Source organism: Gossypium raimondii, chromosome 13 (assembly GCF_025698545.1).
Source record: "Gossypium raimondii isolate GPD5lz chromosome 13, ASM2569854v1, whole genome shotgun sequence".
Lineage (NCBI taxonomy): Eukaryota > Viridiplantae > Streptophyta > Magnoliopsida > Malvales > Malvaceae > Gossypium > Gossypium raimondii.
In genome coordinates this window covers 50045155-50072733 of record NC_068577.1, presented here as the reverse complement: position 1 = coordinate 50072733, position 27579 = coordinate 50045155, and the positions used below count along the sequence as shown (strand labels likewise).

General features: G+C 35.9%; 1 protein-coding gene across 1 annotated transcript; it reads right to left on the bottom strand.

Annotated features, from left to right (window-relative positions):
* Positions 1 to 24470: 24470 nt before the first annotated feature.
* On the bottom strand, positions 24471 to 26420 carry LOC105784276 (GDSL esterase/lipase At5g18430). Its single transcript, XM_012610114.2, has 5 exons — positions 26114 to 26420; positions 25814 to 25941; positions 25360 to 25602; positions 25007 to 25259; positions 24471 to 24837 (listed from the first exon to the last, which is right to left on the bottom strand). Exons 1-5 carry the CDS (start codon positions 26352 to 26354, stop codon positions 24599 to 24601), a joined length of 1104 nt encoding a protein of 367 aa, XP_012465568.1. The 5' UTR covers positions 26355 to 26420; the 3' UTR covers positions 24471 to 24598.
* Between the last annotated feature and the right edge of the window lie 1159 nt (positions 26421 to 27579).

Genomic DNA, 27579 nt, shown 5'->3' with positions numbered 1-27579 from the left:
TTCCACCCACTTGGTAAAGTAATCAATGACCACGAAGATGAAGCGATGCCCATTAGAAGCCTTTGGTGATATAGGCCCAATAACATCCATACCCCACATGGAAAACGGCCAAGGAGAGGTCATGACGTGAAGAGGTGAAGGAGGCGCATGTATTTTGTCTCCGTAAATTTGGCATTTGTGGCACTTCTTGGCATAATCAATGCAATCTCCTTCCATGGTGGGCCAATAGTACCCAAATCTCATGATCTGTCTAGCCATCGTAAAACCATTGGCGTGCATCCCACAAATACCCTCATGTACTTCCTCCAAGATTTTCCTGGCTTCCACGGCATCCACACATCTTAACAGTACTTGATCCTTCCTTCTTTTGTATAACACTTCCCCATCTAGGACATATTCGATGGCTATTCTTCTCAGAGTTCTTTTGTCGTTTTCTGTCGCTTGATTAGGGTACTCCTGATTCTTCACATACTGTAGGATATTCTGATACCAAGGACAATCATCTTTTCCCTCCTCCTCAATATTGCAGCAATGAGCTGGAGTCTCATAGATACTCATTTGAATAGGCCTCATTGCCTCGAGTCTATTCACCTGAATCATCGAAGCTAGAGTAGCTAATGCGTCAGCCATCTGGTTTTCCTCTCGTGGGAGATGATAGAAGGTGATATTGTCAAACTCATCAGCCAATTCGAGGACCAGTTTTCTATAATCGATTAACTTAGGGTCCCTAGTCTCCCATTCCCCTTTAAGTTGGTATATCACCAATGCGGAATCCCCATATACCCTTAGCACTTTGATGTTTCGTTCAATGGTTGCACGAATGCCCATAATACATGCTTCATATTCTGCCATATTATTTGTACAATCGAAATCCAACTTGCTTGCAACAGGATAATGATCTCTATCTGGTGATACTAAGACTGCCCCAATTCCATTACCCGTAGCATTCGAAGCTCCATCGAAATTTAACCTCCATACGTTATCCTTTTTAGTATTCTCTTCGGTGCTCGCCACATACATCAGGTCCTCATTTGGAAAATCAAAGTCCAAAGACTCATAGTCTTCCAAAGCTCTACTAGCTAAGAAGTCAGCTATCGCACTTCCCTTTACGGCCTTCTGACTTACATAAACTATGTCAAACTCAGATAGCAGAATCTGCCATCTAGCCATTCTCCCGTTTAAAGCAGTTGATTCCATCATATACTTCAAAGGATCCAACTTTGAAATCAGCCAAGTCGTATGATACAACATATACTGCCTTAGTCTTCGGGTTGCCCAGATTAAAGCACAACACAACTTCTCAATCGATAAGTATCTCATTTCGCAATCAGTAAATTTCTTACTGAGATAGTATATTGCCCTTTCTTTCTTTCCTGTCTCATCATGTTGGCCCAACACGCATCCCATAGAATTCTCAAACACTGTTAGATACAGTATCAATGGCCTATCTGGACTTGGCGGCGATAGTACTGGTGTATTAGCCAAATATTGCTTTATCTTATCGAATGCCTTCTGACATTCTTCATCCCATTCACCCGGATTGTATTTCTTTAAGAGACGGAACACTGGATCACATTTCTCCGTCAGTTGTGAGATGAACCTAGCGATGTAATTCAACCTCCCTAGGAAACCTCGTACCTCCTTCTGAGTGCGCGGGGGAGGTAAATCTCGTATTGCTTTTACTTTGTCTAGGTCAACCTCGATCCCCTTTTTGCTAACTATGAAGCCTAATAACTTCCCTGATCTGGCTCCAAACGTGCATTTTGCCAGGTTAAGCTTGAGCTGAAATTTCCTTAATCTCAAAAATAACCTTTTCAAGACCTGAACATGCTCTTCTTCCGTTCTAGACTTCGCAATCATATCATCAACATAGACTTCGATCTCTTGGTGCATCATGTCGTGAAACAAAGTCACCATAGCTCTTTGATACGTTGCTTCCGCATTCTTCAATCCGAAGGGCATTACTTTGTAACAAAATGTTCCCCATAATGTAATGAATGTGGTTTTCCTCATGTCTCTAGGATGCATCTTTATTTGATTGTATCCCGAGAAACCATCCATGAAAGAAAACAATGAATAGCCCACCGTGTTATCTACCAAAGTATCAATGTGAGGTAGTGGAAAATTGTCCTTCGGACTAGCCTTGTTCAAATCCCTATAATCCACACACATTCGTACCTTTCCATCTTTTTTGGGAACAGGGACGATGTTGGCTACCCAATCCGAATACTTGACCTCTTGTAAGAATCCAGCGTCGAATTGTCTTTTGACTTCTTCTCTTATTTTTAACACAATATCAGGTCTCATTCTCCTGAGCTTCTGCTGAACGGGTTTACAATCCTCCTTTATGGGCAGACGATGCACCACAATGTTAGTACTTAGCCCAGGCATATCTTGGTACGACTACGCGAAAACATCTTTGAACTCTCGGAGTAAATTAATGAGGACTTGCCTTGTCTTTGCAGTGATTTCAGTTCCAATTTTCACCTCTTTTCCATCCTCTAGGCTCACTATTTCTAATGATTCCCTATGAGGTAGGATCTGCTTATCCTCTTGTTCCATCATTCTTAACAAGTCCGGGGACGCACCATAATCTTCGTCATTTTCAAAGTCGTGAGATCCCTCCAAACACATTTCTTGCTCAAAAATGGGCTCCGTGTTTGAAGCAGCGTCACTCATGTCATTGATATCTGGAGACCTATGAGGGCATATCAAAGAATATACCAAGAATATATAAATGTATAAATAAATATTTGTGCAAAAGAGTTACAAATGAAAGAATTATTTGTAAGACAATCAATCAAATGGAAAGAAAAAAATGACTGATCGAGATGAATGTAGACATGTATTTCATTAAAATAATGATATTTAGGCACAAGGCCTATTTCACAAAAGATTTCATATCGTTCCTAGGCCAAAAACAACAGGAATGTTTTGAGTATTACTCTGAATAAGCCCTAAAGACTACGGGAATTTCTTCAGCAGTCCAATTGTTTAGCTCACTCCCCGGCTCATAAGGGCAGATCTCAAACAAGGCCCTTTTTTCCACTGCTTCTATAGCGTTGATATAAACATTTTCCAACATTCCTTCAATACCTTTGCTACCGGACACTCCACACTCAGAATGAATAAATCCTCCCGACACAAAAGATGCAGATATGTGGGGAAAGGTTAAAGGCTCCCACTTAGCTTCATATCCGTTCAAACGTGCCCTTCTTTTTTCTTGTCTCTTCTCTACTTCTTTCTTCTTCTGCTTCATGTCTGGCTTGTAAGCCAAAACTATCGAACTTTTCCTTCCGCATTGGTGCTTTAATCCTCCCCTGAAGATGTTTTCCCAATCCTTTCCCTGGTGAGGCTCCTCTTCCTACCATCAATCGCAACCCCATTTTGGTGGTCCTGGATATTTTCGGTACTGGAATTCTGCTTCCTTTCGCAATAAACATCGCATTCACAAATTCTAACGACCGAAAAGAACATTCCAGTGCCTCATCATTGATGTCCACATAAGGTGCATCACTAGTCATCATTGCAATAATATCCTCCTCTGCATCAATTGTTACCAATCGGTCCTCCAATACCAACTTCACCTTCTGATGTAATGATGAAGGTACTGCCCCGGCTGAGTGTATCCACGGTCTTCCCAATAGACAGTTGTAGGAAGGCTTAATATCCATTACCAAGAAGTCCACCTCATAAGTGATTGGGCCAATCCTTAATGGTACCTCAATTCTCCCCATAACCTTCTTTTCTGTTCCATCAAATGCCCTTACTATGCTCTGGCATGCTTTCATGTGCGAACTGTCTATTGGTAATCGACTAAGAGTGGACAAAGGCAATACATTCAGTGCAGATCCATTATCAACCAAGGCCCCCGGGAGTGTGTACCCTTTGCATCGGACAGTAACATGCAGGGCTTTAGTCGAACCTCTTCCTCCGGATGGTATTTCATCATCATTGAAGAAGATAAAATTGTCAGCGCCAATATTGTTGATCAACCGATCCAACTTGTTTACCGAAATATCGTCAGCCACATATGTTTCGTTTAGCACATTCAAAAGTGCATTCCGGTGTACTTCTGAGCTTAGGAGCAAAGCTAATACAGAAATACGGGCTGGCTGTTTGTGCAGTTGCTCCACAACACTGTATTCACTATGTTTCAGAAACTTCAAAAACTCCTTTGCCTCCTCTTCTTTTATTGGTTCATTAACCAATAGCTCAACTTCTACTGCTTTCCCTTTCCTCTGTTCTTTCTTCCAATCCTCTTCCCTGGACGACTCTGCTGGAGCATCATATCTTTTTCCATTGCGCGTGTAAGAACCTATTTCCTGATTTCTCTCTGCCTCTCTTCCCAAAATGGTCACATTACACCCATAATTCCACGGCACCATTTTGTTATCCCTATAAGAGAAATTTGATGGTTTACGGATTACAATTTTCGGTGTTACCTGAGCCCTAGCCTCATTACCCTTAGGGCATGAGATAATGACCACAGGATGATTTATTTTTCCAGACCAATTTCAATGGAGTTTTTACTTCAGCAATGTCAATCTTGACTTCTTCTCCCATACCTTCGCTCACCATATTCACCCCCTCATCAGCGTGATTAGGTAACGGATTTTCTGTGTTAGGTGAGTCGTCGAGTTTGACAACACCTAATTTGATAAGTCCTTCTACTACCTTCTTGAAAGCAGTACAATTTTCTATTGAGTGCCCAGAAATTCCCGCATGATAATCACATTGCGCGTTCGTATCATACCATTTTGGATACGGGGGTTGTAGAGGGCTCAAGTAACGATGAGCAACAACATGTGCATTGAATAAAGTCTGATACAACTCCTTGTATGACATCGGGATTGGCGTGAATTGAGGCTTTTCAGTAGTTTGCCTAACTCCCGACTCTTGTCTTGATGATCTCTGTTGATTGGCAACCACTTTCTTTGGTTGATTCACGGTAATTGACCTACCATAGGCATTCACATTATTCACTTCATTTTCTCTTTTCCTCGGGGCTGCCCTTCTATTATTCTCTCATCCATCTATTTTTCCACTTTTAATGGCATGCTCAATCATTTCACCATTCATGATTATATCCGAGAAATCTTTTGAAGCGCTTCCCAATATGTGAGTGATGAACGGAGCTTTCAATGTATTAATAAAAAGCGTCGTCATCTCTTTTTCCAAAAGCGGTGGTTACACCTGAACCGCCACCTCTCGCCACCTCTGCGCATACTGTCTAAAGCTTTCGTTCGATTTCTTCTCTAAATTCTGCAGAGTTATCCTGTCAGGCATCATTTCTGAGACGTGATTGTATTGTCTCAGGAAAGCCTGTGCTAAATCCTTCCAAGCAGCAATTTTGTCTCGGCTCAGCTGATTGTACCACTTTGACGCCGCTCCCGTAAGACTTTCCTGAAAGCAATGTATTAATAATGGATCATTATTAATATACCCCATCATTCTTCTGCAAAACATAGTAATATGGGATCCTGGGCAACTGGTCCCGTTGTATTTCTCGAATTCCGGCATCTTAAATTTGTAAGGGAGTACCAAGTCCTAACCAAGCTCAGATCTTTGCATCTATTCCATGATAGCTTTCAATGCTTTCTATTGCCCTAAACTTCTCTTCTATCCATTTCCATTTCTCCTCAAATTATTTTGGAAATTCCTCCTTCGCCTTGTCCTTTTCAACCACCTCATCAAGATCTGGGACAGCAATATTATTCGGGCTATCATCGGATTAGAACCCGCTCCGGTTGAAAATTCATTGGGATTGAAGCATCGCTTGGAACTGCTGGGGCCTAACCGACATTGAAGGTTTCATGGATGCGGCTCGTGGTGAACTTAACGTAAGTGAGGCGTGAAACCTGGAGGATAAAGTGGTTCACCATTGTTTTCTTCTTCATTAATAATCACAGGCCCTTTCCCCTTATCTACTCCCTTCAATAATTGTGTCATTTTAATTATCAGATCATTTTGAGAGTCCTCCATCTTTTGCACCATGTCACGCTGAATCTTTTCTATTTGCTCTTTCATTTTCGCCTGCAACTGGTCTTGCACTTCCTTTTGAAGTCGCTCTAGCTTCTCCAACTTTTGATCCATAATTTTTGATTGAGCACGGCTACCGTAACAATGTTCGTTGGTAAGTTTTGTTGATTCGGGATAACCGCCATAATTTTAATTAATTAGGGCTCTTTTTTCGAAACTTTAATGCATATGATGAAATGTAATGAGGATGAATGGATGCAAAAAAAAAAGCATTGATTCTAATTCAATTTCATTAGATAAAATCCAAATAGGAAACAAATTTCTTTTACATGAAGTGGATTACATATACGGCTTTGCCTTTATGCCCAAAGCCTTAACTCCCCTAAGGAGCCAAGCTAACTCTCGACCCCGACTTGATTCAGATTCATATTTCAAACTCAATATATCAGCCTGAACTGCTAAGGATTGCAAATGATCAGCTACTTCCCGAATTTGAGTTATGGCTTCACTCATAATGTGATCCCTATCTCTGATCTGATTTTGAGAATGATGGATTTGCTCCTGGCATTGTTCGTTACGCCTCTCCAGAAGTTCCACTCGTAGTTCAGAGTTTTGCAGTGTGTCTTCAAGCTCTTCTATCCTTTCCTTCATCTCTTCAATCTTACTTAAACTTGCTTTTAGCTCAATCACCGAGTTGCGACTACGGCATAAGTGAAGCGACCTTTCTAACTCCGCTACCCGATCTTTCAATCTTGCTTCCTCGTTTTGGCATTCTGATAGACTTTGCTCCAAGACGCTCTCTCGAGCTTGAGCATCTTGAAATTTCTTTTCCCACTGTTCAACTTTGGTCTTTTCTTCCTTGATCTCCTGTCTCCATTGTTTCGATGTTTTCCCCAAACATGCGGTTCGCATTGACAAGCGCAACTTCTTATAATCCGTTTTTAAACTATCTAAATCCTTTTCCGCCTTATTCTTCCCTTTTCTTAACTTTTCTGCTTCCAACCTGTGGATATCAACGTCTAGTCCCAAACGCATCTTTTCCTCTTCTAGCTGTTCTATCCTCTTTCCAAACTCTAAACTTCTTTTTTCAAAGTCTTGTTTGATGATCTCTAATTCTGAAGGGACTAATCGTAAATGCTCTTCTATAGAATAACCACATTTTTCTCTGGGCCTTGGGATGTTATCATTGATCCTATTACTCCGCCACCCGTGATACTCAGGAGTTGTTGTTGCTCCTACGGTAATTCTTCTCATCCGGTGAATTTGTTTCCAAGCGTTCCACATTTCTCGAATTTTCCCCCTGTAGTTGTTACCTTTATAAGAAAACTCACACTCGGCTAGTCTTGACATATATTGTCTTAACACGAGCAGAGGGGCATATCCGACAGCTCCCCAAATTCCAAGCAGAGGGACCCAGTCAAAGTCCCCACATCGGTACAAAATCTCATCGGGCACCATCCAAGAAGCTCTCCATTCGACATCTTCATCTCGTAGATTTTACAGGATCGTCATCCACTTTTCCTCTGTGATGTCATCGCGTCTTGGTGTCGCTGCTAATTCCTTCAAAGGCGAATAATTTTCTGAGAAAATTTCATAAGAAAATTTATCCACCTTCCAGAAATGGCTATGAAACCAAACTAACAGGAGTTGTGCACAACCAATGAATCTTCCCTCCCCCGTTCTTCGACAGGCACTCAAAGATCTGAACGTTTGGCTAAAATTGCTGGAACGGGTGTGACCCTCCTATCAAGTTGATCAAACAAATCAGTAACGGCTTCATCTATATGCCCCAATGCTTTAGGAAAAATAACCAGCCCGTACATACTCAAAGCAAAAACATCGATCTCGCAAACTTCTCCAAGTGATACATCTGTTTTCCCCCTTTTGCTTGATTCGTGCGGTGACCCATTGCTCACTCATTCCGGTAATTCTTGTTAACTTCTTTGTAAAAGTCAAAACATTAGCAGCTCTACAGTAAATTTTATCCACTTGGACTCTTGGACAATGAAGCAAAGTTGTATACTCCTCCACAGTGGGCACCAAGTCCACCTCCCCAAATGTGAAGCAGCTATAAGCGGAATTCCAAAATTGGGCCAGAGCTCGAAATAGATGCTCATCTACACTGATATCAAGCAAGAAGGGTAAATCACCATAATTACAGTAAAACAATTGTTTGACTTCATCATCCCACTGAGCCCAAATTTCTCTCAACTCCTGAAGGTTGTTCTGAGTCACATTGATGCTAGTGTAATGAAATGCCATGTAGACAAAAATGCCATGCAGTCAAAACAAAATAATAAGTCAGCACCAAAATTAAAATCTGATACAAGCAAGGAATAATAGAGCATATATTTGGATATCTACCAGGGGTTTGACGTAGTTCTATCTAGAGTGGGTTCCTAGGGTTCACTACATATGGTTTGGTTCTAAAGTAAAGGTACCCGAACCAGCAGATTCCTCGATCTTCACCCATTATAGGCTTATATAGATCGAGTTCGGTTCAGGGGAATACATTTCTCTATGGCTGCACGGAGATGAAAATCTCACGAAGACATAGGTACGGATGTATTCCGAAAGCGATCCACTATCCTGCACGGAGGTGAAAACCTCACGAAGGAGTAGCTTCTCACTCCCACTTAAAAGGTGTGACCAACAGTCATGCAATGTAATGCAGAAAGATGTATAAAAATTTAAAATACAAAACATGATAAAAACTATAACTCAAAACAAATGAAATGCAATGAGAGGATCGTATATTTAAATCAAATTTTCAATTTTCGACAAAAAGACAAAAAGTAATCAACTCGTGGCTCGACTCACTTATTTTGGTATCCCCAGCGGAGTCGCCAAGCTGTTGACACCATGTTTTTGAAAAAACGGGGTCGACTTGGGTTTTGACGAAAACAAAAAAAAAGGAGTCGCCACCAATCCTTTTTAATGAGGTGTGATTGGATCACCTCGAAAACTGGTTGTTTTTAATAAACGATTTGATTTTATTAAAACAAGAAGTTAGGTCTACGAAATTCAGAAAAACGGGTTCGGGAGTCAGTTATGCACGAGGAAGGATTAGCACCCTCGATACGCCCAAAATTGGTACCTAGTTGATTTCTTAATGTCTTAGTGTCGAAAAACTAAAAACTTTAAAGAGATTTAAAATATGATCCTTAAAAAAAACTCGAATGGCATGGATTAAAATTCAAGAGGATATTTGGCCATTTGGTTAAACGAGAAATCGATACCCAGCACCTTAGGGCATGTTCCTCGAATTTCCAAACGCAAAACATTGCCTTATTTTGTAATTTTTTGGAAAGGATATTAAGCCATTTGGTTGAACGAGAAAATCGACACTCAAAGACCTTAGGGCATGTTTTCTCAATTTCCAAACGCAAAACATTGCCTTATTTTAAAAATTTAAAAGGATATTAAGGTATTTGGTTAAACGAGAAAAATCGACACCCAAAGACCTTAGGGCACGTTTTCTCAATTTCCAAACGCAAAACATTGCCTCAATTAGAAACATTTTCCTTTTGAAATATGGTATTTATATGCATAATGGAATAATGAATAAAATGATGTGACTAAAATAATATGAGCAAAAACAAATAATAAATAAATAAATAAACCTAATTCATCATGTATATACAATAACAAATAAATAAATAAATAAACTAAAACATAAAATGGGCATATAAATAAATAAATAAGTGAACAATAAATAAAACAAACAATAATAATAAAGTACATATATATATTAGTTATAAAAATATGTACACGTATCTCCATAGATATATATATTATAAAATGTATATAACGTATATATATAAATTATAAAGTACATAAAGTATAGAAGTATGCATGTATATAAATCAAAAATATGTATGTATATATATAATTAAATCTAAATTAAAATGTATAAATGAGCAAATAATAAATACGTAAACAATAATAATACAATAATAATAGCAATATGAAAAATAATAATAATAGTGAAAGTAAAGGCAATATTATTAAAATTAATTAGTTTAATAGCAACAATAACAAAAAAGACTAATTTAAACTTAACACAGAAATCTGGTGGCAAATTCGCAAATAAATAAAAGAAAAGGACCCCATCGAGTACACGAATAACATGGAGGGACTAAACGAGGAAATATCCCCACCCTCTCCAAAACGCGCAGCTTCATTAAGGACCAAATCGTAAGAAAGGTAAAATCTTGTGGCAAAAATAAAGAAGAAAGACCCGATTGCAAAAAGCCTCAAACGCGGAAGGACTGAAGGCGTAAATAGCCCATTTTATCCAAAAACGCGCGGATCCTGGGCTTACAGGTTGGGTCGGACTCGGGTCATGCAGAACGGCGCCGTTTTGGCCTGAAAGGCTTGCCCCAAAACGACGCCGTTTTGAGGGCCTATAAAAGCCTAGTTTTCCAGAAAAAAAATCATTTGGCCCTCTTGTTTAAAAAAAAGGTTTGAGAATTCTCTTCCTCCCTCTTTAGCCCAGCTCGGCTAATCATCCGCCAATCATCGCTGCGTTTGCCGCCGCCATCGGCGTACGGTGCCGTAGCCAGCGTGATCGGCCGATCAAAGGAAAAGTCAGGGTTTTTCTATCCCGTTTCAAAGGCCATTCGAAGATCGGGCTTTCACGGCCCTAAGGCTGAGAGAAGAAGCCCCAAACGTCACCTTCCTCGTCCATTTTCGATGACTCGAAGGACTCCGGCGACGTTACAAACACGGCGACTCCGGTATGTTTTCTCCTCTTTATCTTATTTATTTATGTAAAAAGTAAAAGAAAAGAAAAATAAACAGAGAAGAAAAGAAAATCCTCTAAATGCTAAAAGAATCACCTTTAAACTGTTTTTTATTTCTTGAAACTGTTTTTTGTGTTCTTTTCAGTAAAAAACGTTACATTTTGCTTCGCTTTTATAGCCGAATGTATCACTATTCTCTACTACTGTTGTTGTTGTCCTTTTTTGATTGCTTGTAGGTGTTTGATGGCGGCTACAAAGGCGAGAGGCATGGGCGGATGGGACGCGATTTAATGATGGAGGCGTAAGGGTCTAGGATGTGGGGTACACCGGTGATGAAGGCCGAGGTCTAAAGACCATAGATGCGCGCTTAGGGCTTGATTTGAAACCCTAGGTCGCTTTTGGTTTCAATTGGGCCTCGTTTTGGGATTAGGCCGGTTGGGCCTCATTTTGGGCTCCGGGCTTGGGTTTAATAGGGTTTTGGGCTAATTTTTAGTTTGGGTTTGGGTTGTAATTGGGCCTGGGCAAAGTTTTTAGTTTGGGTTTGGGTTGTAATTGGGCCTGGGCAAAATGGCCTACAACAATGCGCATATAGTATCCCCGTTTTACTTGAAACCCATGAAACCTTCGTTCCCAAAATGGTATGATGCGAATGCTCACTGCGAGTACCATGATAGAATAACGGGACACTCAATTAAGAACTGCACTGCATTTAAAAACTTGATTGAAAGGTTCATCAAGATGGGGATTGTAAGGTTCGATGATCCATTGAGACCTAATGTGGCAAGAAATTTGTTACTCAGTTATTCAGACCAAGGGGTAAACGCGATAATTGAGAGTGGGGAAAAGAAGATCAAAACTGATGTTGTGGTAGTAGATCCCCCTTAAAATGGGTCTAGCAAGAAATGATAAACATGTGATTAATCGTTCAAGATTCAGAGGAGATACCCAAAGGAGTGAAGAGTTATTGTGAGTTCCACGCTGAAGAGGGTCATGGGATCCAAGAGTGCATTGAATTCAGAACTTTGGTGCAAAGTCTGATAGATAACAAGAAGTTGCAATTCTTTGAAAATGTTAAAGGCTCAGAAGGAGAAGACATCTGTGCATTATAGGAGGTCCACACGGTCAACCACCTAGTGTTGATTATTTCATGGCTGAAAAATAATGAAGCAAGAACACAAGTTGTACTGAGAGTCATAATTCAGACACCTGTGACTTTTCCTTATAAGGATAGGAAAAAGGTTCTATGGAATTATGATTGCAACATGATGATCCAAGAAGAGGAAAACTCGGTTGACACTTAAAAAGAGGGCCAAGATATTGATTTTTACACGCGCAATGGGAGGCGCTATGACCCTGCAAGTGCAAAAATCGAGCCCGCTAAACGAAAACCCAGACAGTTGAGCAAAAGAAAGAAAAACTGTTCTACTTGCATCACATGTTAACAAGCTAGTAATTGAGAACGAGGCTAAATAATTCTTGAAATTCTTGAAGTATAGCGAGTATAATGTTATGGAACAGCTACGCAAACAACCAGCTCACATATCAGTACTAGCTTTGCTCTTGAGCTAAGAGACACATCGCAGCGCGTTGATGAAAGTCTTGAATGAAACTTAAGTCGCTAATGATATCTTTGTGAACAAGCTAGACCGCCTGGTTAACAATATAAGTACCGACAATTTCATCTTTTTCAATGATGATGAAATACCTCCAAGGGGCATGTGATCTACGAAAGCCCTACATATCACTACCCGTTGCAAAGGTTATACATTGCCAGGGGTGTTAATTGACAATTGATCTGCTCTGAATGTCTTGCCTCTATCCACACTAAACATATTACCAGTAGATAGCTCTCACATGAAGACGTGTCAAAATATAGTGAGAGCATTTGATGGTACAGAAATGAGAGTGATGGGAAGGATTGAAATACCTCTCCTAATTGGTTCGAACACATATGAGATAGAATTTTTTGTGATGGATTCCAAGCCCTCTTATAATTGCTTGTTGGGTAGACCTTAGATTCATTTGGCTGGGGCAGTGTCATCATCACTACACCAAAAATTTAAGTTGGTAACGGAGGGTCAACTTGTGACAATAAACGCTAAAGAGGATATCATCGTATCCGTAACTAGTAACGCACCATACATATGAACGGATGAAGAGGCAATAGAATTTTTCTTTCGATCTTTGGAATTTGTTAATGCAACTTTCATTGTCGAAGGAAACAAGAATCTAGTACCAAAAATATCCAAAACCACGAAGATGGGCCTATAGTTAACGGTTGGAAAATGAGCCTTACCTAGAAAATGACTGGAAAAATACCTACAAGGAAGCGTTAAGGCACCAATGCTGATAGACAAATGAGAATATTTTGACTTAGGATACAAGCCAGATGCAAGGCAAAAGAAAAAGGAGATGGAGAAAAAAAAAATAAGAGAGCGACTGAGTGGGGGAGAGGTCAAATGGGAACCGATGACCTTTCCACATATATCCAAAACATTTATGTCAAGAGAAATCATTTATCCTGAACAAAGAATGGAAAAAAAAAGAGAGCCCAGAAGGAATGTTGGGAAACATGAGCATCAATGTTATATCCGAAGAAGAAATTGGGGAAAACCTATCAGACATTTGTCCTTATATCCTCGGAAGTGTTCTGAACAATTAGACTTCAGAAGAGATCCTTGTCATTTTTAGAACTAATTCAGAGTAATGTTCAAAACACACTTATTGCTCTAAGCCTAGGAGCAATAAGAATCATTTTGTGAAAAAGGCATATATTCATGATCTTTATTTAAATGAAATGCAACTTTGTGTCTCATTTTGGCAAATACTCTTCTATTCTTTCATTTCATTCAAACTTATACCACACAGATAATTATTCTTAGATTCATTTATTCTTTGGGTCTTCATTCGTTCCTATAACAGGTCTCTAGATACCAATGATATGAGCGACGCTGCTACTAACTCAGAATCTCTTTTTGAGCAAGATATGTGTTTAGAGAAACCTCAGGACTTTGAAGATGACCGAGATTGTAATCTATCTCCTGATTTGTTAAGGATTGTAGAACAAGAGGAGAAACAGATTCTATCTCAAAAACAGTCAGTAGAAATTGTGAACTTAGGAGACGGACAAAAAAAGAAAGAGGTGAGGATCGGAGCTTGCATCATCGCAAAAATAAAACGAGACCTCATTGATTTACTATAAGAATTCAAAGATGCCTTCGAATGATCATTTCAATTCATGCCTGGTCTAAGTATTGATATCGTGGTACATCGGCTTCCCATAAAAGAAGAATGCAAGCCGGTTCAACAAAAACTTCGAAGGATGAAGCTCGACGTCCTGTTAAAAATAAAAGAAGAGGTCAAGAAACAATTTGACGCTGATTTCCTACAAGTGGTTAAATACTCGGAGTGGGTAGCCAATCTAGTCCCCGTCCCTAAAAAAGATGAGAAAGTACGAATGTGTGTAGACTACAGGGATTTAAACAAGGCTAGCCCGAAAGATAATTTCCCGCTGCCTCACATTAACACCTTAGTGGAAAACACGGCATGTTATTCACTGTTTTCCTTCATGGATGGCTTCTCCGGATACAACAAGATTCAGATGCATCCTGACGATATGGAAAAGACCATATTCATAACTATGTGGGGAACATTATGATATAAAGTAATGCCATTCGGATTGAAAAATGCGAAAGCGACGTATTAAAGAGCCATGGTAACTTTTTTTCATGATATGATGCACAAATAAATTGAGGTTTATGTCGACGATATGATTGCAAAATCCCGAACAGAAAAGGAGCACGTATAAGTCCTGGAAATTGTTCTTGAGGTTGAGAAAATTTCACCTAAAGCTCAATCCAGCAAAATGTACCTTCAGGGATAAGTCGGGAAAATTGCTAAGTTTTGTAGTTAGCAAAAAGGGGATCGAAATTGACCTAGACAAAGTCAAGGCTATATAGGAGTTGCCTCCGTTGCGCACTTAAAATGAGGTTTGGGGTTTCTTAGGGAGATTAAATTACATCGCCCAGTTCATTTCACAATTAATTGAGAAATGTGACCCCATATTCCGTCTCCTTAAGAAACATAATCCAAGTGTATGGGATGAGGAATGCCAAAAGACTTTCGACAATGTCAAACATTATTTGTCCAATGCCCCAGTACTGATACCACCTAGTCCAATTAAGCCACTGATATTGTATTTGACAATATTTGAGAATTCTATGGGATGTGTGCTTAGCCAACACGATGGGTCAAGAAGGAAAGAAAGAGCGATATACTACCTTAGTAATAAGTTCACTGAATGTGAGACAAGATACTCGCTAATTGAGAAGTTGTGTTGCGCCTTAATCTGGACAACCTGAAGACTGAGACAATACATGTTTTACCACACCACTTGGCTCATCTAAAAAATGGACCCCCTAAAGTATATGATGGAGTCGACTGCTTTAAATAGAAGAATGGTCCGATGGCATATTCTGCTTTCTAACTTTGATATAATTTACGTGAACCGGAAGACATTAAAAAGGGAGTGCAATAGCAGATTTTTTAGCCAGTAGAGCTCTAGAAGATTACGAGCCTCTAAAATTTGATTTCCCAAACGAAGATCTGATTTATGTTGCGACTACTGAAGAAAGTGCTCAAGGAGAAAATTCTTGAAAACTAAATTTTGATGGGGCTTTAAACACTGTAGGTAACAAATTTGAGGTAGTTCTGGTATCCCCGAATGGAGATTATTATCTATTTACTAGTAAATTGGATTTTGATTGCACGAACAATATGGTAGAATACGAAGCATGTATCATGGGCATTCGTGCAGCCATAGAACGCAAGATCAAAGTACTAGAGGTATATAGGGATTTTGCACTAGTAATCTATCAACTCAAAGGTGAATGGGAGACAAGAGATCCTAAGTTGATTAGAAGGTTGGTCCTAGAGTTAATTAAAGAGTTTGATGACATCACCTTCACTACTTTTCGCGAGATAAAAATCAGATGGCTGATGCCCTAACTACTTTAGCCACCATAGTCAAAATGAACAAACAATAGGAGGTAAAACCTATCCAGATGAGTATTTATAAGGCTCCAACTCATTGTTACAACATCGAGGAAGAAAAGGATGATCACCCTTGGTACCATGATATACTGCGATACGTAAAGAATCGTGAATACCTTGATCAGGTGACCAAGAATGATAAAAAGATGGTGAAGAGACTGACCAGTGACTACGTCTTAGATGGGGAGATCCTATACAACATAAGAAAAGATCAGGTGCTACTAAGATATGTGGACGCTGTTGAGGCTAAAAAAATCTTAGAAGAAGTCCATTAGGGTGTCTACGAAACACATGCTAATGGTTTTACAATGGCCAGACAAATCATGAGATTAGGGTATTATTAGTCCATCATGGAAGGAGATTGTATCAGTTATGCCAAGAGACGCCATAAGTGCAAAATTTATGGAGACAAAACTCATGTGCCTCATTCACCTCTTCATGTTATGGCTTCTCCATGACCTTTTTCTATGTGGGACATGATGTCATTGGGCTAATCCCGCCAAAAACTTCCAATAGGCATCGATTCATCTTTATGGTTATTGATTACTTTACCAAGTGGGTAGAGGTCACTTCTTACACCAATTTCACGAAGTCGGCAGTTAACAAATTCTTAAAGAAAGAGATCATATATCAGTATGGGATGCCAAAAAGGATTATATCTGACAATGCACTGAATCTAAATAATAGTATGATAGCGGAAGCCTGTAGTCAATTCAAGATCAAACATCACAACTCATCACCATATCGCCCAAGAATGAATGGTGCGGTGGAGGCAGTCAATAAGAACATTTAGAATATTGTAGGGAAAATGATTAAGACTTATAAGGATTGGCATAAGAAGTTACCATTTGCCCTCTATGATTATCAAACGTCTGTCAGAACCTCTACCGGGGCAACGACTTTCTCATTGGTTTATGGAATAGAGGTGGTTTTGCCCATTGAAATCTTGATTTCTTCTCTCCGAGTTTTGTTAGAGTTGAATTTAGATGAAGCAAAATGGATCCAATCCCAATATGATCAGCTAATTTAATTGAAGATAAGAGGTTGAAAGCTATCCGTCATGGTCAGATGTACCAAAAACGAATGATACGAGCTTATGACAAAAAGGGTTCGCCCTAGAGAATTCCATGAGGGGGACCTGGTATTGAAAAAGATCTTTTCCATACAAAAGGACTTTAGAGGAAAATGGATGCCAAACTGGGAATGACCTTATGTGGTAAAGAATATCTTTTCTAGAGGAGCGCTGATTTTGACCAAGATGCATAGCAAAAACCTGTCTAATCTTGTGAATTAATATTTAGTTAAGAAATACTTCCCCTAAAAAAAGAAGAAGAAGGAAGAGGCCAATGTGAGAACTTGCAAAGAGCGCTTTGAGACCAAAAGGGTTTTTGAGTTGAAAACCCAAGAAAAGGGCAACTCAAATTTAGATTGAACATGTGATGGTCGGGTCTTCTTAGAAGTTGCATCTTAGGGCATCAACAAAGTACTCTAGATCTCTTAAACACATATCAAGCTTGAAAAAAAAGGGTCTTCAAGAAGTTAGTACGAAAAAGTTCATGCTGCGATAAATTTCAACCTTATCCATTGTTACAATCTTTTTTAATCATTTTTCATTGAAATAACGATTAATGGACTAATAATATTCAAATAAAAGGATTTATGTATATTGCTCTGAAATATTTTCTAAATAGTAAAAGGACGTAAAATAGGACCAATAGTCAGAACTTACCAAATCTAAGAGTTGGAAATGTTTGGGAACAAATAGTTTGAATTGTGATTATTTCTGTGGATTTTTGTTAAAGATACCAAATCAGAACAAAAAGGTATGGTAATACATCAGTGATAGAATCTTAACGAACGACGAGTAATGTCAACCTAAGCATTAAAAGGGGATCATTCTCGAAAAAAATGACATTCTGCATCCATGCAAATATCATTCATACACATCTAGTTAGGATCATTTGATCATAACATCTTAATCACTTGGCATAAATATAGGCTCATGAATAGATTCTACATGTCATGCTCTACGGAGAACAGTGTAACAAGATCAGTGAAGCCACAAAATCCTATACCCCTGAAGTTGCAGTGGGATGGATTAAAGTCAGCATGGCGAATCTTATCTTTCTGAAGTTGCAGTAGAGCAAGTTTAAGCCACAAATCTTATCTCCCTGAAGTTGCATTGAAGTAGTTTGAAGATAGCAAATCTTATCTCCCTGAAGTTGCAGCGGAGCAGACTGAAGATAGTAAATCTTATCTCCCTGAAGTTGTAGTGGAGCAGATTGAAGATAGCAAATCTTATTTCCCTGAAGTGGCAGTGGAGCAGATTGAAGATAATAAATCTTATCTCCCTGAAGTTGTAGTGGAGTGAATTGAAGATAGCAAATCTTATCTCCCTGAAGTAGCAGTGGAGCAGATTAAAGCTACAAGTCTAATCTCCCTAAAGTTAGAGTGAAGTAGATTGAAGCAATAAATCCTATACCTCTGAAGTTGTAGTGGGTTAGTATAAAGCTACTTGAAAAAGATGAGCACTAAAGAGATCAAGATTCGGTGAGACCAGACGAAATTTGTCTTCCTTAAAAGTCTTTGCTCCATTCTCATTACACGACAACGAGTAAAGAGGGGCAGCTATGAGAGCCGAATTTTGCCCAGGCCTAATAATAAAACAAAAAAAATAAAGTTCAATTACAAATAGCCCAAAATAAAATAAAAAAACCAAATGGCCCAGTGGCCCACAACCTAAACTAAGTTTTCAGAAAAGAAAAAAGACAAAAAAAACCCTAGCCGTCGTCGCTCCTAGCGCCTGCCACCAACTGCTCTGTCAACCACACCTACAAAAATCAGCAACACACGCAATAAACAGTGGCAAGAACAGTGAAAAAAAAATATAAAAATTGTATGAAAAACTATAAAAGCCATTTGGACAAATTTCTAATGGGTTTTTTTTTTTGAAAAAAGAAATTGAATACAGAAAAAATGCAAAAAAAAACCCATTAAAAGACAGAGATCAAATCCTAACTTTAATCAAGAAGGTGATTTTATTTCTTTTCTGTTTATTTTTTCCGAAAGTAAAAAAATAATAAACATATATATAAAAAAAGCAAACAAAAAAGAAAAAAGATCGAAGTTGTTTTTTTTTGTTTTGTTTTTTTTTTACCTCTCAAGGCTTTTAGCCTTTAGATCCGGACTTTAGGAGCCAAATGATTAAAAAAAGGGGGTCTTTTTATTTTTTAGGAGGCTGTCTCGGTGGAGCACGGCGGCTCCCTTAGCCGGACTTAGGGACACTTCAGAGAGAAAAAGAAAGGGCTGGGAATGTTTTTTTTCTTTGAAATGGATAAAATGAAAAAAAAATTTCTAAACTTTTTAACTTATATAGCCCTTCAAAACGACGTCGTTTTGAGCTTAAGTCACAGACGCCAAAACGGCGTTGTTTTGAAGACTGACCCGATTACTGACCCGACCGCCTCAGGATCCGCGTGTTTTCTTAAAGGGGGATATTTGCGCCTTTGGTCTTTCCGCTTTTTAAGCATTTTTCAAAATAGTTCTATTTCTGTTTTTTCTTTTTAAAAATTATCCCATTTAATTTTGATTTTTTTATTTTGGTCCTTTTAAACGATGAGCACAGGATGTTTGGGATATTTTCTTGCTCGGTCCCTGTCCTTTTTAGCGTGTTGTATTTTAGTCCTTATTAGTCTATTTATTTTTTTAATTTATACCCTTCATTTCATTTAAATTTCAGTTTAGTCCTTTATTTTTAAATCTTTATTAAACATTTTTCTTTTATATTTATCTACTATTTATTTATTATTTCTTTATTCTTTCTCATATATTTAAAAAATTATTGTTTATATTCCTTTTATTTGTGTATATTGTCATCATTATTTTTATTTTTATATTTCTCATATACTTAAATTTAATATTACTTATTTTATTTATTTATTTATTCTTTTACTTTTTAAATACTTAAATTTAATATTATTTGTTTAGCCTATTTATTTTTTTATTTTATTTAAATTGATATTACTTATACTTCCCTTTCATTTTATTTTTTATTTTTATTTCAAAGTTACTTTATTTATTTTGTTATTAATGCCATGAATTAATATTCTTATTATTGCTATATTTATATTATTATTACTATAGTATTTATCCATTTATTTGTTATTTATCATTCTAATATAAATATTCTACCCACATGGCCATATTATATTATTTTGCTATCACCATATCATACATTAAGGGTCTGTTTGATTGCCGTAAAATATTTTCCGTAAAATGATTTCGGAAAATGTTTTACTTTTTGTAAAATGATTTATTGGAAAATATTTTCTTGTGTTTGATTGAATCATGTAAAATATTTTCTGCTTTGCAGATTTTTGAAAATATTTTTCGAAAATTTGTTTTTACATATATTAATATATATTAATAAATTTTATATTTTAAATTATTTTTACATATATTGCAATGATTTATTTATAATAATACTCAATTATTAAGCTACAATATTAATCATTATAAATTGAAAAAAACTAATATCAAATAAATTATTTGTAATTGTGTTAAAAAAACAAGTATTGAATAATTAAAAAAACAAGTTACTGGAAAATCGATAAACAAAAGCAGTTTTCTACCGAAAATGAAGGAAGGAATGAAGGAGGCGATAGAGAGGAGAGCACGGAAAATGTCTTACGGAAATTGAAAGGGTAAGACATTTCCCCTAAAATGTAACCCATTTTCCCTTGTTTTGGAGTTCATTTTCCAAATGGAAAATGTTTTCGCCAATCAAACGCTGGAAAAGTTGGAAATGATTTTCCGGAAAATCAATTCCGTTAATCAAAGAGACCCTAAGTTTAGGCATTTATCCATGTGTATATTATGTTCGAATAAGTAAAATGCATATCGTTTTAAGTATTATGTTTGTTTTTTCACGATGCATAAAAAAGGTAAATTTTTTTAATCGTGGCAATGTTCATTATTTTTGGAATTAGAAAAGTCGCGTCCCTAACTTACGGAGTATGGCTTCATTCTAAAACCAAAATAGTCGAATATCCATTTCAAAATTATAAAAATGAGATTTAAGTAATAATTTAAACGACGATTATTCTGATTTTCGAAAACTAAAGGTGTCATGTCCTAACTCACGGGGCAAGATCCTTCTTCTCGACTAATTCGGAATAAAGTCTTTTCTATTAAAATATCTTAATACAAAGGGATCACATTTTAAATTCTCTCCAAATTTTCAATTTTCCACATTAAGACATCAAGTAATCAATTAGGTACCAATTTCGGGCGTAACGAGGGTACTAATCCTTCCTCGTGCGTAACCGATTCACGAGCCCATTTCTTGAATTTCGTAGACCAATAATAATAATAATAATAATAATAAAATTATTATTTTAGTAAATCAAATATTTTATTAAAGTGATCAAATTACGAGGTGATCCGATCACCCCTCATAAAAAAAATTGGTGGCGACTTCCATCGTCTTTTTTTCTTAAAATAAAAAGTCGATTTCGAAAAGGTTTCGACAGTGTATTTATCTTGAATGGATTACCTCAATGCTATCTTGTTTGCTTGGATGCTTATGAATTCATCAATGCCGATGGTTGTCTCCCTGAACTAGGTAGGTTTATATAGGCAATGGAAAGTGGTACTTTTTCTTCTTGCATTTAAAGACCCCATTATCATGATGCCTTAAGCATGAATTAAAAGCATTCGTCTTTCCTGAGAACAGTAGTTTACTTCAAGTAATATTCTCAAAATTGATTGGTTGAAGTTTTTTAATGGTATTACTTTTTTAAAAGATAATAAAACATTAATTATTATCATATTTAATTATAAATATTTAAAATTTAAATTAAATTTTAATTTAATATTAACTTTCACGTGAAAATATTTATTGAAAATAATTAGTCTGGAGATACAAGAAAATAACTTTGCTAAGCGTTTGTTGTAACGGTAGTTAGAATGAAAATAAACGGCGGCAGAAAAAATAAGAATAGAAGAAAAGCAACACAATTAATTTTTGTTTACGTAGTTCAAACACAACGATCCTACGTTTGTGGAGCCTTGCTTACAATAAGTCTTTATTCAATCGCCAAATACTTCAAGAATATATTTCTTTTCCCTATCAGCTAAAGCTCACAACTCCTACTCAAGCAAGTATATGTAGCCCCAATAAAAGAACAAATGATCTCACACCACATGTTAATCAATGAAATGATTAAACATTCTAAGATGTCATTATTGGAATTTACATACAATTGTATTATTTGGAGACTATGGGTTGAGCCTAATTAGGAATACCAAGGTAAGCGGGTCTTGAAAAACTAAGCTTTACACTTACACTTTTTATATTCTTTCTTATATATATTAAGGTTAGGATTTGGAATACCAATAGTATATTTTTTATTCCATAAACAATCTTAAAAGTTTGTGATTTATTTTTTAATATTTTATTATACCTTTATAGAATATTTGTCAACTCTTAATCCTATTTGTAAAGTCTAAAAACTTAACTAGTAATATACCAAATATTTTCCTATTTTTATAACCTCTTATTAGATTTTGATAAGTTACATATGATACTTTATAATTATCATATTAGATATGATTTTGCTAATATATAATATAACATAGTAATTTTATTATTTTGCTGTAAGTCGAGCCATCAAGAATCTACTCCTACTTCCTTGGATGGCTAGGATTGAACATATCTTTAGAGAGAGTAATAAGGTTATTGATGGTTTGACTTCAATAACGTTCTCAAATCGTTGGGTAGATATATTTTCATGCAATCGCCGAATGAAATGTTCAAATTAATACATGATAATTATTCTGAAATGGCTTAACCCTCGCTTAATGTAGTTGTGATTTATTCCTTCTTCTAATAAAAAAATCATATTAATTAATGAAATGATTAAACATTTAAAGGTGTTATCGATGGAAGTTACATGTATTATTTGGAGAGTATATTAATTGAGCTTCATTTATCCGCTATAATTAAGAAGGCTAAGGTAAGCCTATTAAAGAATGGGTCTTGAAAATTATGCTCATCCTTTAAACATAGGTTTAATAATAAATTTGGCTACTAATGTTTGTATATTTTGTTAATTTGAGTTTTTTTTTGTTATAAACCTTTGTTCCTTTTTTCAATCTGCTTTTCTAATGATTTAAAGAAAGTATCGTTACAAAAGTTAGCGGATTGTGGAATTTCATATGTGAAATATTTTTAATGAGGTGTATAATTTATTATTTAGATAACCCAATAAAATAATTACATTTGGAAAATAATAAAATGAATAATACTAAATTAAAAAATAAATCTTAATTTAAAGAAAATAAACGTAATTATCTAAAAAAATTAACTCAAGAGAAAACTTCCTAGTAAACAAACATATGAAAGATTGAAACCTTTTGAAAGAAAATAAAATTTGAAACTTTGAATATATTCATTAAATCTATTAGAAAAAAGCACGTTGAAAAAAAGAACAAAGGTTGATGGCTAAAACCGTCTAAAAAATACAATTAAAGTCATTTTGACAAAACATGCAAACATTAGTGGCCAAATTTATTATTAAGCCTTTAAACAAACTGAATAACTTCACTTAGAGAAAACCAAAATTTTTATTCTTTTATATTTTTATAACCTTTTATTAGATTTTGATATGTTACATATATTTTTTATCATATTAAATATGGTTTGATTAATGTTTAATATAACTTTAGTAATTTCAATATAGTTTCAATAAATATATAATATAATATTTGAGAATTTCTCATATAGTTTTTAATAGCCTTTAATATATTTTTATTAAGCTTTTCTTATAAGTTTGGTAAATCTTTGATAGAGATGATAAAATCTGAAATTCTTCATACATTTCGATTTGATCCGCTTTGAATGAAATGAATTTTTTTTTTTGAAAAGTGAATGTAAGGCGGAGCACGATAGAATTTTTTTGGATAGTGGGTGTGGAACAATTATGGTAATTGATTGTCTTGCCCAGCTTCATTCTATGAAATTACCATTTTATATTTAAAATTATTAAAAAGGTAAAAATGTAATATTATGTTATAGAAATATTCATATGTTTTATATTTAAATATGTTAAATAATTTTGTTTAAATATTTATTTACCTTTAAAAAGATTGAAAATATTAAAAATAAGTGGGGAAAATTAAATTGAAGTAGAGTAGGGTGAGGCAAGGATGAATGCATCCAACATCTATAAAGGTAATAGTGATTTTCAAAATTATACATCCATAGTGGAGCAAGACTGGTAGTGAAGTAGAGCATGCCAACTATGAATCGGTGGTGGATTTAGCAATGTTTAGGAACGAAGCTAGAAATTTTTTTTAGGGGGGCGAAATTAAATTGTAATGTTTATGATAGTAAAAATGTAATTTTTTTTAAAAGAATAAATCAAAATTTTATCCTTTTTAGGGGACCAAAGTACAATTTTATCTTTATTAAATTAAAATTTTAAAAATTTTAAGAGCTTTGCCATCCCCTTAGATTCATTCCTGACAACGTTGGTTTCCGCTCTACTCCATTGCCATTTCTAACCTTTAGTATTCTTTTTATGAACCTTTGGAATAATTTTAATGACCTTCGCTATATTTTTGGTAGCCTTTTACATTATTTTGATAATATTTGATATTTTAGAAATTTCGAAAATCAACATGAATAAATTAACCCAACCACAACAACATGATAGATTAACAATCAAATGTATGACAATAACAACAAGAGCTTAGGTTGTCGTGGTACAAATGCAGCGAAACTAAGTCTTGGTTTTGGTGTCACAAATGCAGCTAAACTAAGTCTTGGTTTTGGTGTCTAAAGCCAAGAAGGCGTTGAGATTCATGGGATTCATGTAATTTGTTGAACCATTTAAGATCATGTCAACGATAATTCCATTTGCTCTTTCGGATGGGTGGAACGAATCCCAAAACACATACTCGTTTCGGTTTGAACACAAATTTGATAATTGATTGCATAATCCCAAACCATTATAAGGTCCTTGGCCGCAACAAGCTATCTTTGATGTAGTAAACCCTGAAAAAATACAACATTTAAACATTTAGACCTTACAAGCAAAATCAAGAAATAAAATCTGAAAAAGAAAATTTATAATAAAATTCAATTGCACGGAATTCAATTCAATTAATTTATACAAATATTCTTTAGAAGTGGTATCCGACAATTGAAATAAGGATTTACTTACCATAGGCTCCAGGATTACTGATGAAATCACTGGTTTGTTGCTGTGTGTTAGCAGCAATGAAAATATTTGCACCCAGTTGGCTATTCAGTCCATTGACCATTTCCACCAGTTGTGGGTTATATAATGCGGCCGCTTGTTGCAGCTCCGTTGCACATTGACCACTTGGGCTTCTCATTGCTAGTTCAGCCGGAACACACCCTAACGGTCCAGTCCCCGTCACAAGAACCTTTCGGGCTCCTAGATCATACAGTCTCTGCAACATAGTTTGTTTCATCAGGTTATGACAAACACGATGTGATCGAAATTTAAATAATTGAATGTGACAAATTTAAAACAAAGGGAATAAATGTTACCATTAGAAGTTTTCTGTACTCGGAGATGAGATATCTAACATAATCTGGAAGGTTGAATTGGCGAGATCTTGCTGAAAAAGGCACTAAGAAGTAGTTGTTGACGAAATCATTGCCGCCGACAGTGATGAGGACAAGTGCTTCGCTTACAATCCTTTGTGCTTCATCTTTTCCCACAAGGTCAGCCAACTTGTTTTGGTATTCTTCAAAGTATAGGAATTGTTTGAACATTCTTATAATGTTCATCTGCCATTGTTATCATTTATTTCAAGACAGAATTAGTCAAGGTGAATCTCTGTTGCTCAACTCTATTTATTTATTTTATAAATATATATACATACATGGATATGACACGGACATGTCGGATACATACCGACACTCAGAAAGTAGTATAGACATAAACTGTAAAAGGATTAGAGAATGAGAGGATTAAGGAGAAAGAAATTTGAGGACATACAAATTGGATTCCAGTGTCATCGAGGATTCCAATACCAGCAGAAGCAAAGTTGGCACCAACAAGTAGCTTATCTCCCTTGAGTTCTGGACTCAAATATGGTAATGTTGGCTCTGATCCAAGTGCATCACCTGATATACACACACACACATTAACTCATTTCACTTGACATGATACCACAATATGCTATCCAGATTCGGATAGGATATGAATGAATATAAATACTTTCAAGAAGAATGAAAAACCCAAGTAGCATAAAACTAGAACAAGGGAGTGCAGAAAAAGAAGAGAAGGGTTAAGTACTGATGAAATCAGGAATGTTTTTGCCATTGGAGAAACGGCCTGTGGGATGACGACTAGGAGTGTCAATGCCATAAGGAGGTGAGTCAGCTCGAGCAGTGGTGGCAAGGTAATTGTTATTGCCATTATCAACCAGTGAATCACCAAATACGAAAAAAGCCCTGGCGGCTGCTTCAACTTGAGTGCTTGAAATTGCCATCAAAACCCCTAAAACCAACCATGGAACAACAACTGAACTTTCCATTGAATTGGAAAACCAGAAGCAGAATAAAACTCACTAAGATAGTTGTTTATTGGAGACTTTGTCTTAGTATGTGAATTTCAAAGAATAGGCATTGCTTATTTATAGGTAGGTCTTAGCATGTACATTACAAGTTGTGTTTGCATTTCAAACACACCTTCCATTATTTTTATTTTTTAAAAATAAAATAAAATAAAATTTTTGGTTTTCATGTCGATTTGTATACAGCAATGGTTAAACTTTATAATTAAATCTTTTGAGTCTTACAAATGGTCTATGAATTAGGTTTATCACAATAACATTTTTGATTTTCATGCCGATTTGTATAGAATAACGGTTAAACTTTTATCGAACACTTGTTTAATACTGATATAATCCAGATTACCTTTATCTACTATTGGTACTTTAAACTTTTGCTTTTCCAAACATTGATTGGCCACTTTTTGAACTACTTTATATGTATAATCATATGGCATAATAAAATAGTTTTCAATGAGATATTCATTATTCAAGATATAAAAATTTGAAGCGGACCCAAGAAGGAAAATAGAAAACTTGGCATACGCATGTGATTTATATAAATTTAATACTATTAATTGAAATTCCAATCAATCCACTTCTTGGTGCTTATGGCAATTTTCTAGCCGCATATGAGACAATTGAGAAAGAGTTTCTAACCCATTCAACTAATTAATATTATTTCATACTTTCCTTTATTCATTTTAAGATAGTTTTTTGGATTAATCAAAATATTATTTATATAATCATAACAGTGTATTAAATATAAAATGTAAGTGAAAATGTGAACTCAGTGTATTATTTTGATGGTCAGATTGTTCATCGCTCCAGGTATAATTTGGGTCCAAGTCGTGTTGTTGTTAAGGTTTAGTCCTACTTTTGTAATTCACTAAAAGATATGTAAGTGAAAATGTGAACGTTAAGATATGCTTTTTAGTTGTAAAATGAGTCTTTTGTTTATTTTTAGTGTTTTTAAGTTATTTTTTTGTATTTTTATATGCTTTTTATTTAATAATTTTTCACAATGTATTATGTAGGTATTGGAGTGAATTCGAGTAAAACAAAACAGATACCAAAATAGTGGAGCAAGGGAAAAGCTGAAAAATAGAAGAGTGGAAATGCCCTCTCGAAGCGGCGGCGTGGGATATTGGCGCCGCAGCCTGGCCCCAAAATTCTGCTTTTATTTTATGTTTTGTTTTAAGGGGGTAGA

Bases quoted from the DNA above. Each gene is read 5' to 3' on its own strand.
- LOC105784276 (XM_012610114.2), bottom strand. From the start codon at position 26,354: ATGGAAAGTTCAGTTGTTGTTCCATGGTTGGTTTTAGGGGTTTTGATG. The intron at 25,942-26,113 runs GTACTTAACCCT...TGTGTATATCAG, and splicing joins AAACATTCCTGATTTCATCA to GTGATGCACTTGGATCAGAG. The intron at 25,260-25,359 runs GTAACATTTATT...ACTATGTTGCAG, and splicing joins AGTACAGAAAACTTCTAATG to AGACTGTATGATCTAGGAGC.